This window comes from Lethenteron reissneri, chromosome 10, assembly GCF_015708825.2.
Source record: "Lethenteron reissneri isolate LAM-NWPU_2019-01 chromosome 10, ASM1570882v1, whole genome shotgun sequence".
In the NCBI taxonomy this organism is placed as follows: domain Eukaryota; kingdom Metazoa; phylum Chordata; class Hyperoartia; order Petromyzontiformes; family Petromyzontidae; genus Lethenteron; species Lethenteron reissneri.
In genome coordinates, this window is record NC_083788.1 from 8,069,726 (window position 1) to 8,088,887 (window position 19,162).

The 19,162-nt window shown below is 43.1% G+C and overlaps 1 protein-coding gene across 1 annotated transcript; it reads left to right on the top strand.

Moving 5' to 3' along the window:
* The first annotated feature begins 3,034 nt into the window (after positions 1–3,034).
* On the top strand, positions 3,035–18,925 carry LOC133340925 (chymotrypsin-like elastase family member 2B). The gene is made up of 8 exons (XM_061549426.1): positions 3,035–3,096; positions 3,209–3,303; positions 10,258–10,361; positions 10,870–10,992; positions 12,674–12,810; positions 15,898–16,040; positions 16,273–16,425; positions 18,254–18,925. Exons 1-8 carry the CDS (start codon positions 3,057–3,059, stop codon positions 18,269–18,271), a joined length of 813 nt encoding a protein of 270 aa, XP_061405410.1. The 5' UTR covers positions 3,035–3,056; the 3' UTR covers positions 18,272–18,925.
* The last annotated feature ends 237 nt before the right edge of the window (positions 18,926–19,162 follow it).

Genomic DNA, 19,162 nt, shown 5'->3' on the forward strand with positions numbered 1-19,162 from the left:
TATTGCTAGATATTTCTCTACAGTATGTGCAAAAACACGTGTCTTACTCGTTGTTTTTATTCGGTTATTGTACCGGTAATGCAACAACAACAAAAAATAGATTTAAAAAAACATCGTACAGTGATACCTCGGTTCACGAACGCTTCGATTCACGAACAACTCGGTTCACGAACAGAAAATTTCATAAAAATATGCTCCGGTTCACGAACTCCGCTTCGGTTCACGAACAGGAGCCGCGGCCATTTTTATGCTAATTCCAGGCTGTCACATGGTCGTGACTTCCTGTAGGAAGATCGTGGAGAGAAGCAGAGACACAGAAAGAAGTACTGTGAGTACTGTGAAGACACTTTCAGTGACTTTTTGATTTTTGGTGTGCTTTTTAGCACATACAGTACTGTACTGTACGACTGTACTGTACAATACTGTACTTACTGTATTGTACAGTTCACCCGTTTGAGTGCTTACTGAAGTCATCTCAAGCAAGGTTAGTGTTCTCTCTTTATACATTACTATACTGTACAGTACTAATGTGTATTGTAATTTGTTTCATATTTTTGTGCTTCAAAAACCAAAAAAAAGGTCAGAACGGATTAACCGGATTTACATTTAACCCTATGGGAAAATGTGCCTCGGTTCACGACCAATTCGGTTCACGACCAGAATCAGTTCACGAATTAAGTTCGTGAACCGAGGTATCACTGTATTATCATTTTTTCAGAAGTTCCAAGCAGAGCAATCAGCAGTAGCCCGCAATACAACGCTCCCTACTTTTGTGCTGCATCTAAAGAATATGATTTTTTATTAATCTACTTATTGTTTTTTTTCAGAGTATACTGTACTGATAAAGCCAATAGAAAACGAGCAAGTGTATGTTCTCGTTTTAAATGCTCTGAACGTATGTAACCACATTTATGGTGAACGAACCGTAACAGAATTGTGCACGCTACGTCTAACGAAGCATTTGGAGTGGATAGAACACGAATTTTGTGGTATTGTTAACCACAGATTAGTTTATAATTTAAGTACAACTAACAAAATCAGGAGGGGCGAAATTAAGTAGGCTCGACGTGGTTGTCAGCAGCATGATGGCAACAGGTAAAAAATTTTTTTTTTACAAATAAAATAGGTGCACACTGCTATATATGTCGTAATTGTATTCCGTGAATTGTATCCCATGGGTATTTTTATACTTTACAAGTGTCACGTCAGAATCTATATTTATCCCGGAGAAATCCGATGACCGACAAAACTCTTTTTCACAGATGTCCAGTAGGGCCAGGACACAAAATTGCAAGAACAAAAATGCAGATAAAAAAAACGATAGGAGTGCAAAGTATAGGAAAGGTAAGCATGAATCATGAATAGACAAACACGTTTAAAAGAAAGGTTGGCGGGGTTGCAAGGAAGTAAAGTATAACAACGGATATTTCTGCAGCAAAATCTCCCCTTGTCCAATTCTCCTCTTCAACCCCCCAACCCTAACTTTGTAGCCTGTGGCAGTTGCACCGCCTGCACTCCTACAACATTGCCCTTCATTGCAAGGGCCGCATGCCATTGGCGGACCCTGTGGCGGCCTTTAATGTGGACCCCCGACTATCATATATAAATGTCAAAACACTCCCACCCCCATCATCGTGCTTTCAACCACCCCCCCCCCCCCAATTGGTTTCAAATGTGTGGCGGTCCTCAACGCCGATGATGTCTTATCGGGCAATTAGAAAATGAGGAACACCGCCGTCGACTCTACACTACCGCGCCCAGCAAGCACCGTCCGCGATGAAGCGCCACATTGTTGACAGCGTAGTCGACATGGGCATAATACACACCCGTCAACCCCTTGTCAGTGCCTCCTACCTTATTACAGACCAATTCAGACCTTATTGGTCACCCGTGCCCCTTATAAATCTCAACCTCCATCCGACAAAGTCCTTTTTTGCTCTTGCCCGTATTGAAACAGCTGTATGCCGTATGGACATGAAAACTCAATTTCCCTGTACAAGAATACGACATGTTAATGTAATGAATCGCACGTATAATTATCAATGCAGTTTAAAATATTTGTTGTTGTTGGCCGTATTGAAACGGCTGCATGCCGCACGAACCTGAAAACTAAATTTCCCTGCACAATAATACGGAGTTAAACGGCAATGGGGTGGACACGGTACGTGAACGCAAGGAATCACACGTGTAATTATTCTCAACGGAGGAGTTAATGACCGTGGATTGGGATTGGTACCCAATCGTTCGTGCCATGACGAAGCCAAACAGTGGCTTCGGTGCCTTGGTGGTGGTTGGTGGGTGAGGGGGGTAACAACGCCATCGTCAGCTCGCATCTCGTCTCGATTTGAAGCTTTGCATCTAGCCGCTCAACCACCCACACAAGGCAACGCACTCACACATCGAGCGGCCCTCTCGCCATTGGCTCGCCTCGTAACGTTGGAGCCCTCCCGTCAGTGGCAGCAACTTCCAGCCACCACCAACCGACCACCAACCCACACCGGCACTGAGCCGGAAAAGGCCGACAGCAGCACGTGTGCGTGGTGTGTGGGTGACGTCACTGTGACGTCCCCGCTCACTTTCCGTGCAAAATATATGTATTATTGCGCCCCCCCCCCCCCCCCAAAATACAAAAGTGTATTTTTATAATTTTTCCATGGTGTACAGTCTGGAAAATACCCACATGCCAAATTTCAAGTTTGTTGCATGTCGGGAAGTATGCTAAACATTTCGAACATACACATTCACAAATTTCCCTTTTATATATAGAAGAAGAAGATAAACCTACTAGTTTTACCGAAATGCACTATTCATGACACAATGCGCTCGTGAACTGTTTGTATATTTTCTGTCACAACTCAAAAAAACACGCAATAATTTTTAAGTAGTGATGGAATTATACTACCTACGACTCGTAGACTCGTGACGCCATGCCCGCAGAACATTTATCTATGCAAAATGTTTCGCATCAATACATTTCACTTCCTTGTATGTCCATGTATATATAGGCCTGCATGTCGGTCATTTGACAGTGTGTTGAAAACCCCAATCAAGAAATTATGGTCACTCTTCTGATCTTCACTTTCCTGCTGAATCAAGGTATTCACATGTGTTACAGTAAGATTAGTTCGGATTCTAGTTTTTTTTCATGCAACTGCTAAATTATTTCACCAGGAGTGTTTATATTACTCGTATGCTCATCTTTCCACAGCATTTGTCTCGGCGCAGACTTGTGGTTTTTCTGCGATTTCTCATAACCGCATTGCGGGTGGTATAGAGGCCACTCCTCACAGCTGGCCTTCGCAGGTATGAGATCAATTCAAAATTTCAGGATTGTGACAGTATAATCCGTTTCTTAGATGTGAAGTTCTGCATTCACACCTGGGATGTAGACAAACAATAGTGTTCTTGGGCTACTTTTTTCAAACTTCAGCACGCCGATCCCTGCGTATTGGTGAAGGTAGAGAACATAGACATTCAAACATAGAAACAGTACAGTGGATTACAATTGGCTCTTTACAGCTCTCTCCGATTATAAACAACACGGTACAATTAATTGACCCATTATACAAATTTGTTAGTCATTTATGCTGACAGCTGAATATTGATTTGCATTATTTACGTTCTTTTTGACGTTGATACAACACATCTTATTTTCATGGGACAGCTAACTCGAATCGACTCAGTCGGTCCGAGTTGACCTAATTTTTCTCAAGTTTAAGAACAACACATCTATGATGAACGCTAATGGATATGAATACGGACCTGTAGCATGGATCACTAAAAGAATACAGGGATATTTGTTTTCATTCGTTTCTGACCTGACCTCTGCCTCCATTAAGCATCTCCTCCCGCCTTACTTTTTCTTAACTTTCTTTTTCCATTTTGTTTCATGCTATTCTTCTAATTTTCTGTTCATTTAGTGCTTCCTAGATCACAGCTGGAGATCAATATAATTATTTTCACACAGTCACTTTGAGGATGTGTTCTTCCCCAATTCCTGTGTCTCTACATTGGTGTTAAAAATAAATCAGTATATTTACAGATGCTACGATACATTGTTACTATGGTTGGTGTGACATGGATATACTATGATATATCATGGTGTAATATCCACGATCATCGTATCATCTATTTGTAAAATATTATTCCATGATTATTGCCGATTGAATTGTGGTGCTGCAGGGCATCTCAGGAGTAGATCCATGGTTTGCTTCTCCTGACAAGCACATTTTTCGCTTATACAGAAGCGCCATGATTTCATACGAGAGTTGCATCTGTCGAAACCCACTCTCAGTCTGTTTAGGCTCCGCCATGTGAGCTATTTGGAATTGGAACCATATGCGAGCTCCTCACTGGGGATGATTCCTCACCGGCTCCATTTAGCAATTTTGTCACTTCATTTTTCCCATTATTTTTGCCAGAGGGAAGTTCTCGCAGATTCCGGTGATGTGCTCAGTGGCACAGTGGAGCACAAGAAGCTGTTTCTCGATGACAGACGATGTGCTGGCTGATGGCCATGCAGCGGATAACGGACGTGTCACTCTGACTTGCCGGTCGTGGTCACCTGCTACTCTCCTGATGTTAGGGGGGCGCTATGCCAGATAGTGCATATAGATAGGGGACAGTTGGCTCTCAGGCATCCTGTTACGATTCTGCACGTGTCATTTAGGGCAGTGTCAACATGTTTGCTGTGGGTTGAGCGTCCCCAGGTACAATATGGATATTCAGCCACAGATTAAAAAAAAACTGATAAGGAAGTGGTGCGTAGAGTGGACAGATGTGCTCCCCAATTGAATTTGCGAGCTTTTGCAGAATGTTGTTTCGTGTGTTGACCTTGGCTTTGGTATTTAAAGTGTGATTTTTGTAACTGAGTATGCGATCCAGTGTTACCCTGAGGTACACTGGGTGACTCTGGTGTTCTAGGCTCTGGTCTCCCCAAGTGATATTCAGGTATCGCTCTGCATCCCAATTTCTTAGGTGGAAGGCACAGATTTGGGTTTTACTTGGGTTGGGTTTGAGATGATTTTTTTAGGTAGTATCTGGACATCTTGTCCAGTCCCCTCTCCGGGATCTTATCTGTGTTCTCGAAATTCCTCAGTAGTGCGGTAATACAGAGGTCGTCAGCATAGACGAACCGCTGAAATTCAGCAGGAAGTAGCTGATCATTGTAGATATTGAATAAAAGTGGGGCGAGCACACTGCCTTGTGGTAAGCCATTCAATCGGGAACCTCATCTACTTTTCTGACCATAGAAGCGTCTGTTCTCTAGGAGGTTACGAATGGTCTGGCTAAGGTCTAGGTCGCCATTCATGAGGTACAGTTTGTGGATCAAGATACGGTGTTGAACAGTGTCATTGCAGCAGACGGATCAACAAACGCTGTGCCAGTGATCATCTTCTGTTGGTAACCATTTTCGATATGCTATGTGAGGTTTTGTAGTTTGCCTGCACAGGATCGGCCAGGTCTAAATATAACATGTACAGAGTACACTCATTAAAGATCAGAAATAAATCACGATGACCAATTAAATGAGCACTTTACAAAATATTATTTGGATTAATTTATCACTTGGAAGTAATGTGGCATAAATAATTGGGCACCTTTAATTGCTTAAGTATTGTGTAACTGACGGTACAATGCTGACTGTAGATGCTTTACTTGCATATGGCAATATGTTCTTGAGCTGAATGCTAATGTCGAGGTCTGCTAGCCATGAGAGGGCTTCAAGAGAGAGTTTTTATAGTGTTGCATGGTTACAATCGCACTATGACTTGTCTTTGATATTGCATTCATGGAGATGTGTGCATCGGCCTATTGATATTATGATACAGTTAATGGTTGCACCAGTGTCTTCGAGGCGTTTCAAAGCCAGGAGGTGCCATGTTTAAGTCTCAAATAAGGTTTTATTCTGGATGTCCGCGTCGTTCTACTCTTTGCCAGCGTTCTTCCGAATCTGGATGAGACTCTAGGATGGTGACAGCACGAACCCAGAAGAGGGATCGGAACCTGAGTTGGCAGCTAGGCACATTGTTGAGATCTTGGTTAATTGGTCGGTTGTTTGAAAGAAAACATCGAAATACCATGTACTGTAGTGTGCATATCTCTGTGGATATTTGGTGGCAGAATGTTCACCAGAAGAGCGATCCAGGAGATTGGTGTTGGTTTCAGAATTCCAGTGATGATACCCATTGCGGTAGATAATTGTACATCTAGCAGTTTTGTGTATGAGCTCCCGGACGAGGCTGGAGTGCAATACTCTGCAACTGAATTGATCAGTGACAGGGCGGCAGTTCACATCTGTTTTCTGGTGCCTTGGGTCATTCCTGAAAGTTTTAGTAGAAAGACGATGTTTTAATTTGTCTTTTCACAGATCTGTTTTATACTGTATGGGGCTCAAAGGTCAGGCGTCTATCCATGATAACCCCTAGATATCTTGGAGTGGGATCATAGTGCACTGGCTTACCACAAAAGACACATTAAGGGTCCCATCTTCTGAAGAATTATTCAGGTGGAGTCCACTTTTGGTGGTTTTTGGAGGATTTGGGTAGTCTCCAACAATGAAAATATTTCTGTTATAGAATTGACAATGGTCTCGAAAGTTGTGCCCTGTGTGGCAAGGTTAAATAAAAAAAGTTTAGTTTAAAGTTTATGTCATGTGTATATATAAACTTGCAAAAAGATGTACATGGCAGGTTACATGTGTTACATAGTGGCGGTGCTAGCACCAAGCCCTAAGGAATGATATTGTTCATAACTCTCGTGGCTGTGTTCAACAGTGAGGCGTATCCTCAAAGTACATTTGCCGACCATCACGTCAATTAGGTGCACAGTTGAACGACTTCGATTTTGGCTGCCAACGGTATCATAGGCTGCAGAGGTCAATCATTACTGTATCGGTTTTCTCTTCAAGCTGAATGCTACCTTCTGTTCACAACAGCTACGGCCACTTTAAAATCGGCAATTAGGGGTCAATAATGGGGGAAAATCAGGCAAGCATGCACGTTCCATTAGCTTGGAAGTGGAGGACATGAGAGATATTGGCCTAGAGCTTGAGAGCGAGTCTTGCAGTTTTATGGGTTTCAGTATGGGGACAACTGGAAAGATTCCATTATTTCCGGATATTACCTGTCTTTTTTGTCTTCCTGATGACGATCGCTTGTGTTGTGATCGAAATGTCGTGGTTTTTGTTTATTTTATTTTTATTAATTGAATATATCTACGTGACTTTACCGAAAGACCCAAAGAATATGAATTCCTGCAGTCACGAAAGCTTTAAGTAAAAAAATTACCTGTCTTGTTTATGATGGTCCATATATTCCCAAGTTCTTTAGGAACTCAGGACAAAGGCCATCACATTCCTATGCCTTGCTAAGATTTTATGGTCCCGAGGGCCCCTTCCACTTCAGTGAGTTTTCCATCGGCTGAATGAAATGTGCCCCGGATGTATGTGGTCATATAAGGAATGTATCCTGTGCTGACAACCATTCCACGAGTTTCTCTCTGTTGTTATCATTTTCTGAGTAGCACCATGGGGTGTGTGTGGTAGCTATTGATGCCACCGACATATATAGCTGAATGAGTGCCTGCTGGCAGAGGTTGTGATGGTCATTCCTTATGCGGAGGCTTAAATACATTGATGCCCATCACATGACCAACTGATGGCTATTTTTGATGAACCATTGCTTGTGGTAGTGGACTTGATAGCATAGTCATTTAGACCTTGCCTGATGGTGGCGAAGCCATGTTTATGGTAGTAGATTGCAGCAACAATTATATTTATTTATTCTCTACTTTTCCACCCATTCACTTTTCACAACTTCCATCTCCTTTAATGAGGCGTTGTTAACGTTTTACAGGTGTAGTGCTATAGATGAGCCACACTTACCAGCAGTGGTGGACAGGGCCCATTTGCAGGTACCTCGGACCCCCAGGGGAGGGGCCACTGTGCCAGCCCAAGAGGGGAGGGGCTGCTGGGGGCTCTAGGATCCGAGGCAGCTAAGTCCTCGGCACCGGGCTCTAGGATCCCAGACAACCCAGACAGCCAAGCCCCTTGGCGCCACCAACGGGGGGCTGTGGGGTATCTGGGAGCCCACACAACCCCACCCGTCGATGGGCAAGAGGGATAAAAGGGCCGTTCCCTGGCCGATCGGGGCCAGTCGCAGCTCAAGACCCAAGACCAGCCAGCTTAGGGTTACTTAGGGACTTACGCCTATGTTGGACGGGCTAATATATATCTCCCCAGGGATAGGGTACTGGGAGTCCCTAACACACACGCTACCCGGGCTCTTCCCACTGCACCGGTCGAGGGATAAACCAACATCGCCCGGCCGGGTGAAGCAGCCACTCTAGCCTCATGCTAGGCTACCCTACCCTGGGTTCCGACTTCCACCCTCTCATGTTTCCGGCTCTCACGACGACCCAAGTCACGGGTTTCAGCTTAAGTAGCTCAGGGAGACATGACGTCACCGCCCACCCCATGTGCGTGTAAAGCCATACTGATTTACGACATTTTATTTTACGTGTTTTTTTGAAAAACACATCCCTTTTGTAAATTGAGGGATACCGACCTGTATTCCTTTACGTTTCTGACCAGAAAGTTACATTTAGGTCTTGAGTCTGTCAATATCTAGTTGATAAACTCGAAGACCACGACCATTCGGTTTATTGCCTTTTTGGCATTTATCTCAACCGATCCTATCAGGATTCAAATTCACCCGATCCATTTCACCTAGATGACGATGTAAGTTGTGTTCAAGGTCACGCGAAAACACATAACAGGTGGGCCACGTGAAGACTACCATCTACCACTCATTACTATAGAAAGCTTGTAACAGGTTAATTTGAGTGAACTACAGTTTAAGACATTGGAAGTACTACTCAGTCATATTTATTCATACTGATAGTATAGTAAAGCTCAAAAACAATGCCAAATACAAAGATAAACTAATATTGCGTTGGCATGTGAAAATGTATCGATAAACGTCAGCCTATTAAATAAACAACTTAGTTTAACTCACGGTCGAGAAGTACGTCACTGGTGCCTGAGACACGCGGTGCCTGCGTTTTTGTGCGAGCCAATTCCACAGTTTAGGGACTGCGGCGTTTTTGACCTACACAAATATATCTAAATAATAAGGCGTCCATATAAAATGTAAATTGCTTCAAAGTAGAGAATTAATTGATTAATTGATGCCGATGCAGGCATGAATTGTCACTGGATCCGAGTATGTTTACAAAATGTGGAGTTGATTGGACAACGGGAAGTGGACGAAATTTATATTACAAGATTTGACCCAGACAAACAGAGGAATCAACTTAAGTAAAACCGTTGAAAAAAAATATTCTGTTTGGAAGTAATGTTAATGAGGATTGTGGTGCCGTTTGCGGAGTTGTGCCTGCACACCACAAATAATCATCCACCATGTCCAATCCCCACTGCTAAAAAAAATTATCCTTTATTTATTTTCTATTCCACAATTAATGTTTGTCAATATTCGATTTAAAAAAAGATTCCACCTTTTTGTGTACATTTTATATAGATTACTGTGCATGATTCGATGCCTGTGTAATGTCGCTCTCAGAGACGCCATTTTCTCTTCTGTATATTTATTATGAATAAAGTTCAATGAAAACTGCAACAAAACATCGCGAGTAACTCCGTACTCTTGGGTGATGAGACAACTTTATCTGAGACACACAGATTCCTAGCTCAAGACAGCTCGCAGGTGGAGACGAGACGACCCGATCTCAGGCGATAACGACTACGGTTCCCCACACCAAAACAGCCCCTTGCCTTCGCTCTTTATCCTCGCCCGGTCAGGCCACACCCAAAGTCTCAATCCTCTTAACTGCACCTGTCCCTGCCGCTCACGTCCTTCTACCCCATCGGCTCCCGTCTCCTGAATCCTCATTAACTCGTCCTTTATTAACTCTCTCTCGCCATTGGCTCCCTGCTCATGAATCCTCATTAATATCCCGTCCCTTAGTAACCGGTAACCATGGTCCCGGGGAGCTACACTGTATCTCTCCGCACTGTCATTACACCTCTATCATGAGCATATAAGCATTTATGTTAATAAATCGGTGCATGTATGTTAGGTGTATATTTGTATATTTCTGACCTGCCCCCACTGGACATCTTTCAAAAGAGCTTCATAGCTCATCAGATTTCTCCAGTCGAAATTAAGATTCTGAAGTGTATCTTTAAATGATTATGAACTTTGACTTCTCAATTGTATGTTGATGTGATGACAACAGGTATCTGTGCAAATCTACAATTTGACGACAAACGCATGGTACCACAGTTGTAGTGGAACCCTCATCGCCCCACAGTGGGTTCTCACAACTGCCAGATGTGCCACGTACGTTTTTCATTTGCATTCCAGTTTTTAGATATTAATAATCACAAACCTGCTATTGTGCTGGGTATACAGATATACGTTGTAGATATTTTATTATACTGGTAGGAACCTCTTGGTTACACCAGCCCACAGGGGATTATTGTGTCCGTCGTGCAGGGAGAGGCTGGGTGGGGAGGGTGGGGCTGGGTGGAGGATGGGAGGAGTGGGGCTGGGTGGAGAGGGGCTGGTCACCCCGTGGTGCCCTTATAAAACTCAACGTTTAACCTACTCACGCCGGCTTGTGCCCGCCCTCACAGTCGGGCATATTTGCGGAATACACCACGCCGCCGTTGACCCTGGCCATTGACCGAGCAACCCAATGTTCCTACCAGCTCCCTCCGCAGGAATGTGTTATGTAGCCATGCTTTTGTTTCTTATGATGAATGGTACTTTGTTATTTATTAGAAAATTGGAAGCCCTTAAATGGAATAAAGCTGTTTGAGTTGCGTTGTTTATGTGATATCCGCAGAAAGGATTATTATATGCGAGTTGTGCTTGGCAAGCACAATATATACCAGCAGGAGGCTGGGGCAAATGTTTCAGAAATCTACCTAACTGCTTACCATTCCGGACTTAACATCACCACCAGGGAGTGAGTATTACACATCTACTTTAATATAGTGTCAGTTTCTGTGTAACTGTCCTTCCCACAAAAAAAAAATGTTTAGCGTGATTTTGCGACGAATGATCATCGTATGACCACCCATACTTTATTAGGAAAAAGTTTTGCTGGCTGGCTTGCCATGCGTCGCCCACGTGCGCAGAGGGGAGGGGGCATGCGGGTGGCCAGCAGTGAGTGGGGGCGTGCAGTGGGGGGGGCGGGGCCGCTCGCGTGAAGGGGTGCGCGAGGAGGGGGACACGGGTTGGGGGGGGCGACTGGGGGCGCATGCGGGTAGGAGGGGGGGGGCTGAGGGTTGTCACGTGCAAGAGGTAGGGGCTGCTGGTGACGTTGGGGGTGGGGAGGAACCTTGTTCAACACAGGTACTTTTATATTTTACTGTATTATCATGAAAAGTTGTGCTGGTTGGGTGGCTGAAGGGACGGATGGTCACATCCAAAGGACGTGCAGGCTGCTAATTTCATGTGTCACTCGTCCCATCAAAACAAATGCAGTGGCTTCAATATTTTCTGAGTAAACCCATTTTGTGTGGTTGCTATTGAAGTCACCCACATATATAGCGGGGTGAGTGACTGCTGGCAGTGGTGGTAATGGCCATTCCTTATTCAGGGGCTTGGAAACATCTATGACCATCACATGACTAACTGTGACAGTAATTGTCGATGTTCCGTCACTTGTTGTGGTATACTTGAGGGCGTATACCTTTAAGCCTTGCCTAAGCAAGGTGGCGAGAATATTAGGGTGGTAGATGGAGTCAACAAGGGTGTAACAATGTATTTGGTAGCTTGCCATCTACATGCTGTCCTCAAAGTGCGTCTCCTATAAGGCAAACATTTCAATATTGTTTTCCCTTCGGTTTCTGGCCAGGATGTCAGATTTAGATCTTGATAGTTATTCAATTTATTATATTTAGCGAATGCAAAGTCCCTAAGCCAAGCGGTTGCTTTCCGGTCCTGCTGAGTTGAGGGCGAGTAGACCTCCACTGAGTTTGTGGATTGGGCCAATGTGGGTTTCTTGTAGGCAGATGAAATTATCAGTGTTGGGCAGCAACGACTTCAATGACGCTGCGTTTGGCTGCCGACACGCCTTCGACATTAAGTTGGAGGATTCGTAGGGCTGCTCCGACTGAAATGTGATCTTGGTGCTGTGTGTTCTCGGCTTTGGGACTTTGACCAGAATTATTTGAGGCTCTTCTCACGAAGCTTCTCTTCGAATTTAGTCTGCTAGTAGTATCATTTGTTTCCCCAGGCAGACTCGGATACTGATGGGGGCGCGACATGAACGTTGATCCATTGTGTCCCAGTTATTCGTTATACACTGTTTGGTTGGTACACTCGATCGGTTGATCACCTTTACAAGGGTCATTATTGGAATGTAGCTCTGCTGATACTGTATCTGGATTTAAATTAATGACATCAAATTCACCTAGATGACGGTATTAGTTCTGTTTAAGGTGACACGAAAATGCGATGCTACCATTTCCCGTCCTACATTTTTGATAATAAACTAAATCGAGTGTGTAGGTTTAACAATTAATACATTTGTTGTTTACATACCTTCAGGAGCCAATCCACCATAATGTGTACAAGTTTTATATCTTGATGCTTATCTCAGATCTTCTCATTTTCAATATAAACGATTTCATTGTGTATAGAAATAACATTGGATTGATTAAGCTGAAAGCACCGGTGACGCCGGACACTGGAATACAGTTCGCCTGCCTTCCCAGTGACGACGAGCGACTGTCATCGACAAGTACATGCTACGTCATCGGCTGGGGCTCCAGAATAAGTAGGTCGCAACAAGGATGACCACGTATACATTAGGTAGTCACAAAACAAATATGGAATATAGGAGTATAACGTGCAATGAGTAACATAAATCATCAATGTAATAATAGTCATAATAATTATAATGTATTTTACTCACAAATACCTTTACAATTATGAATACCGTACATCTAGAAGAGTCCTCTATTGCAATGCTTGACAACCGGCGTGCTGCGGCACACTGGCGGTTCTGCGGCAAAGTCCGAGGTGTGCCGCAGTATTTTCGAATTGATAAACACACAATGCAATGAAAGTAATTAACACAAACATCACCGTAAATAGACGATGAAATTGGACACAGATAAATTCAACAAATTGTCACACACACATACTTAAACACACAAGTCCCCCCTTCTTAGATGATTGGCTGAGCCGGGTTCTCCCCCCAATGAATAAACCCCAGCCTCACGTGTCTGCAGTTCCAATTGAGTTGCAACGAGGCCAGGGGAACACACGGTGAACAAAGAGACAGCGACACATGTGACTGTAAATTCCATATTTCCATTATGGCACCAAGTCCACCACTGTGGCCTCTCACTTGAGAAAGAAATGCGTGCACACACACACACATCATCATGAGCTATGATCAATCAATGAATGGATGAAGGGCCAACAGTGATATTTTGGTTCAGTGTGCCATTAAGATTTAGCAAGCTCAAAAGTGTGCCGTGGAAAAAAACAAGGCTGAGAAGCGCTGCTCTATTGGAATGTTTCTATGACTTTGTATTTTATCAGGTAAGGCCCACTGAGCAATATAGCTCTTTTTCAGAAGCAATCTAGCGACAAATGATAGCTCAATGAAATGGTTTATCGCATGGAAATTTAGAGCAGCCCAATAATTAAATGCATGTCGATTCCAAATGTGGAGTGAAAAACTGCAGGACCTGAAGAAAAATCCACGGGATGACGGGGAGAGCATGCAAACTCGAAATATACAGGCATCAGGGTTGGGACTGAACCCACGACTTCCTGCTTACCAGGCGAGGCAGTTAACATCTCGTAACCAGTTCCATCAAATGTTGTTTGACATGCGTTGTATTTAATTTTGACAGTGATCGCCTTTGTTGTTAAGTTTTCCGCAATTTTAAAGTAATAAAGATATTTGATCGAACACTGAAACACTTTTTGCCGTCTCACGGTACATGGACCTTGGTAGCACTGTGGTGAGAGCGAACAAATGGGAATGATGTTACTTCAACTCCCAGTCTGAAGTCAACTTCGCTAATCATCCCTGTAGTATCAATGAAATTAGTATAGAAATGCCTCACCAACTGTGGAGGTTAGGTTCCTGGTAAATGCCACGGGATGGAAATCCGCGGTTGGTAAAGTTCAGGGCCTTTGGGAAATAGGGGGTTAGGGGTACCACGCCCACGGTCAGACTCGTCATAGCTTTACTAAGTTGCCTGTTTATAAACTAAACACCGAATAAAATATAGTAAATTACACAACTTAATAAAACATAAATAAACATTACATTGACTTTACATACCTTTATTATTCATCATAATTATTACAATGGGATGATGGGGGAAGAACTGTTTAGGAGGAGGGGCTCGGCCCACCCTCCCCCTTCTTCCTCCGGGCCTGCAATTTTGTAACAATGATGTCACGCAATACAATGTCATGCTATAATGCAATGATGTAATACGTCATGTGACTTGCTGAACACCGTGCTAACTCGTGGATACTAAAATGTCCAGACCGCGGTTGGTAAAACGCTATACAAGTAATAAACCGCGGTTGGCGAGGGATTCCTCTATTACTTTGTATAAATTATTGTGGTAACACCGTCCAAAAACCGGCCTCGTTAACATTACTATCATCCTTCCACGGTTAATTATGTAGTGACATCGGGGATGTCACTGTATGGTGCCGGCCCGGGAGGGCCGTGGCGTGCGATGTTCCTATGTCACAGATAGCACAGGGTGGGTTGCTGTTTGATGCCGGCTTTAGCATAGCACGGCGTGCGATGTACTGTCATCGCGTACACCCCGTACATGGGTGTAGTACCAGCCCTAGCATGGCTTGGTGAGCTCTGGGATAGCGTGGGCACCACGCATAGCGTGTACTGCAGGCTCCCACAAGCGGGAGCGGGAGAGTGTCAGCCCAGGGACAGGGTTGCCCCAAGCCATGGCACTCTAGTTGACCCCACAGACACGTGATCTGGAGTGTGCACAGAGAAGGCCCCAGGTGGGGGGGGCTAGGGGGTGATCACGTGTCCAGGGAGAGCTCTCAAGGGGGATCGAGAGGGAGCTCGAACACTCGAGAAGGTGGGAGGGCCCGAGGGCGGAGCCGGTCCCGACCCGGGAGGACATAAGGTGGGTCCCTGAGAGGGACCGGGGTCGCTTCATTCTACAAGCTGGAAGCTCTACGTCTACAAGATGAAAGCCCTACATCCTATGAGGCATCAACACGTGGCCGGGGACCCAAGTGAGGGTTCGACCCTTCGTGGCTGTAATTCCTACGCATAGTGTAGTTAGCTTGGCGGTTACCATCCCAGGCTGTATCTGGTAAAGAGGCAGTTACCCCTTTGTGTATACACGTTACAATAAATGTGTTGCCTCTGAAGAATAACGTCTGCGACTCAGTTGGACTCACTACAATTACATTAGTAGTACCAGGATGGAGGGAAGACTATCAAGAAAGGCACTGAAGTGGACTCCCAAAGGTGGTTGACCAAGGCGTTGTCTCTGGGGGTCAGCTGGTAATTCTACAACAGTGGCAGGATCTGACAACATAACCAACAGCCAGGTGTTGAGGGATCACCTGCATTAATCTGTTGTGTGTTGACCTTTGTGGACATTCGTAACTTTGCACAATGCTGTTACAGATGAGATTTCACCACATCATGGTAGAATTCCCTTATGCCTCCCTTAACTTAAATGCGTTGCCGTGTTTGGTGCAGCTTCTCGTGGAATTCTGCCTTTTTGAAAAAGGAAAACGTTTTGTGACTCGACTGTATACTGTACAATATATCTATAAATGAGATTATTCTATTGTAAGAGAGTTGTGACTGAGTTTTATTTGTAATTTTTCTGATATATTTCAGTCGATGGTTTATTTACCAGTACGCTCCAGCAAGCCAACCTACCAGTGATTGACGACAAACAATGCAAAACAAATGCATTTTGGGGTTCTCTGTTACCTACAAACACAATGTGTGCTGGTGATGGATCAAGCGGTGCATGCAATGTAAGAATATTTATTGCTTGAGTCACAATTTATAAACATTTTGTTGTGAAAGTGTTTTTAGGAATAATGTGCCCAAGTAGTACAGTGCATGGATTACTTGCTCAAAATGCATCAAAAGTTTTCACACAGTACAGTATTTGACAGTCTGACAGATGTAAGAATTGTGTCGACTCATAACTTCAGATGTGGTTAACGAAAATGATTTAACAATGACTTTTCCGTTCGTTCAAAGGGTGATGGGGGTGGACCGCTACTATGTCGGAAGAGTGACAATTCATGGGTTGTGCATGGCGTGGTTTCAATTACATCGGCAATGAATTGTAAAGATTACTATTTGCCTACAATCTTCACTCGTATATCTGCCTACATTCCCTGGATTCAAAACGTAAGCTGCACATTCAAATTGCTAATGTTATGCACAAGCTCGTATACTATTTTAATCGGTTATACATATTTTTAAAAGTGTTTATACACTCTGCAAATGCATATATTTAATGCTATATCTCTATCATTTGTTGAACATGGTGGCATAAATTTATGATGCAGTATTTTCGATGTGAGGCTGGTGGCTCAGACTTCATCTAGAACTAAAACTTGGACTGACTATAAGATGGCAGTACATTAAATGGATGCATGTGTAGAGGATGTCTCGCCCATCCTCACACATTCGCACTATACAAACAGCACGCATACCTTCCGCACTCGACATCACACACGCCGCACATGTCAATCACGCAAACGGGGGATACACCAAGTACATAACTAAGGCTCAGTCCCATTTACACGCACCTTTACATCAGCCGCACCTTAACGACTCTTGGAACCTCCCAGTTTAACCAGTCTACACAACAAAGGCTCATTCCTAGCAGCGTGCTTCAGCCGCACCGAACCTCACAATAATAATAATATCCAGGGGCCTGCCTTGACTCCTCCCACCCTCAACCAGTATATATACAAGGACTGTTTTCTTGGAATTTCTCTCACTTGATACAGCTATCGTGCTGTGACGGTTCCACCTTAAGACGGAAGCTTGTGTTGCCTCCGAAACGTCGTGATTTTTTATTTTATTTTTATTTTACTTTTATTAATTTCAATTTAAATGTTTTTACCTACGTGACTTTACCGGAAAAAACCTAAGAATATAAGGGTCGGAGGTCAGGGGTCACTGACGTCACGCACACACAGCACACTCGGGCAAGGAATAGAGATCGGGGGTGTGAGCACTGGCGTGCACGACACGTAATCATATTGGTGTGTGGATGATACTCTGATCGGATTTGTGAGGAGAAACGGATCGTAAAAGAGCGGAAAATTTCAGAAGGGTGATTGGTGAAGAAGGGCAGAGAGGAGGTTTAAAATGGAATGTGAAACGAGGACACGGGGTTGGTTTGAACGAGTAATGCTGTAGGTCCTCAAACTAGGGTTCCCACTTGTTCAGGTTTGATCTGGGTTTTACACAGACAGTTCTGTTCGGGTGACGGGAAATGATTCATATCTAGAATGGTTAGTATTGTTTAAATTCTATTATGGTATTATGTGGTACAGTGTTGATAGGTCTATGTTACCTGAGAAATGTCTAGATTTGGCCTATAGAAAATATGGCAACCCGACGTGAATCCCAGTGAGGACCCTTAATCAATTTACATTTGAGACTCAGGAAGGCCTTCTTAGATAAAAAAAAAAAGAGTTAATTGCCAGTCATATGATCTTTTTCCAAAAGATCAAGTCTCCCTAATGTAAAAAGTTCATATTTACACCAGAAACCAGTAATTGGTCAAATGGATCAAGAACCTAAACATATTTTAGCAAACTAGACAGATTTTAAGGGTAAAAGCATCAAAATTATATTAAAATATAAAATTAATTAATTTACAGGGCTGCAACGACACTACGAAGTGTATGCAAGAATTTTTTTTTAATACCCAGATATTTAGACATGAAAATAAAAATGATTCATTTTATGTCAATATTGGGCCTGTGACATTGTACAGTGGTTTCAACCATTGTATTGGCCATTAACATTACAATTACATTTAGAAACGACCATTAATTCTAGATTAGAAGTTTTCTAAATTTTAATATTTTTATTTTCACCTACGTGACTTTACCGAATGAACCAAAGAGTATAAATGACCATTACCGTGTTGTAATGTTGGTTGTCAGTAATATTTCATAAGATAATACTGTATTTTACGTGAATTTCCAATGTGCAGGTGATGGCGCGTTATTAAACTTGGAAGGACATTCTTGTGGCTGATGAACTGCACCATCAAGATGGTCATCACCGTCTTAACACATACTGGATCATTGATATTTACATCATAATGTTTCTTGAAATATTAACACAAGCTTGTTACATCTAATCTGAATCAACCTTTTTTCGAAGAGTATTTTGATCAATGCAACAGAAAGCTGGTAACAATGTATATTCTTGTTTAAAACGCTCTGAAAGTTACGTAACCACATTATGGCGAATTAACCGTGAAAGGATTCTACATGCTACATCTAACATGTGAAAACGACATATTTGAGGTGGACAGAACACGAATTTATACAGTGGCGGTGTTGTTAACCACAAACTAATTATTTTATCATGTAACTACGACTAACAAAATCAGGTGGGGCGAAATGAAGTAGGCTAGACATGATTATGTCAGCAATATAATCATGGCAACAGGTAAAACATTATTATAATTACAATAGTTGCACACTGCTATATACAGCGATTTGTATGCCGCGATTTGTATCCCATAGATTGAAAATACTTAATGGATTTATTCATTTTTCTTCATGAAATCATTTACAAACCAGTGCATGTACCTAAAATAGCTTATAAATGCAGTATCTGGACATAATGTAGTATTTGAATAAAGATTTCTAAACAATGGGTGTTGTGTGGTGTTTTATCGACAAAAGATACCTGTACCAAAAGTCTCCTCTGACTCGTATGAATTGTAATTGGTCCTCTCTGCACACATTAAGAGTCTAGGTAGAGGGTTGTAAAACAATCTACATAAACCCTTTGGTACATGTTCCAGAGGTCCAAAATGTATGGCTCTTCCATTTTACACCAGTGCGTAAAAATTACGTGTTTTAAGTGTTTTTACCAGCCACCCGAATAT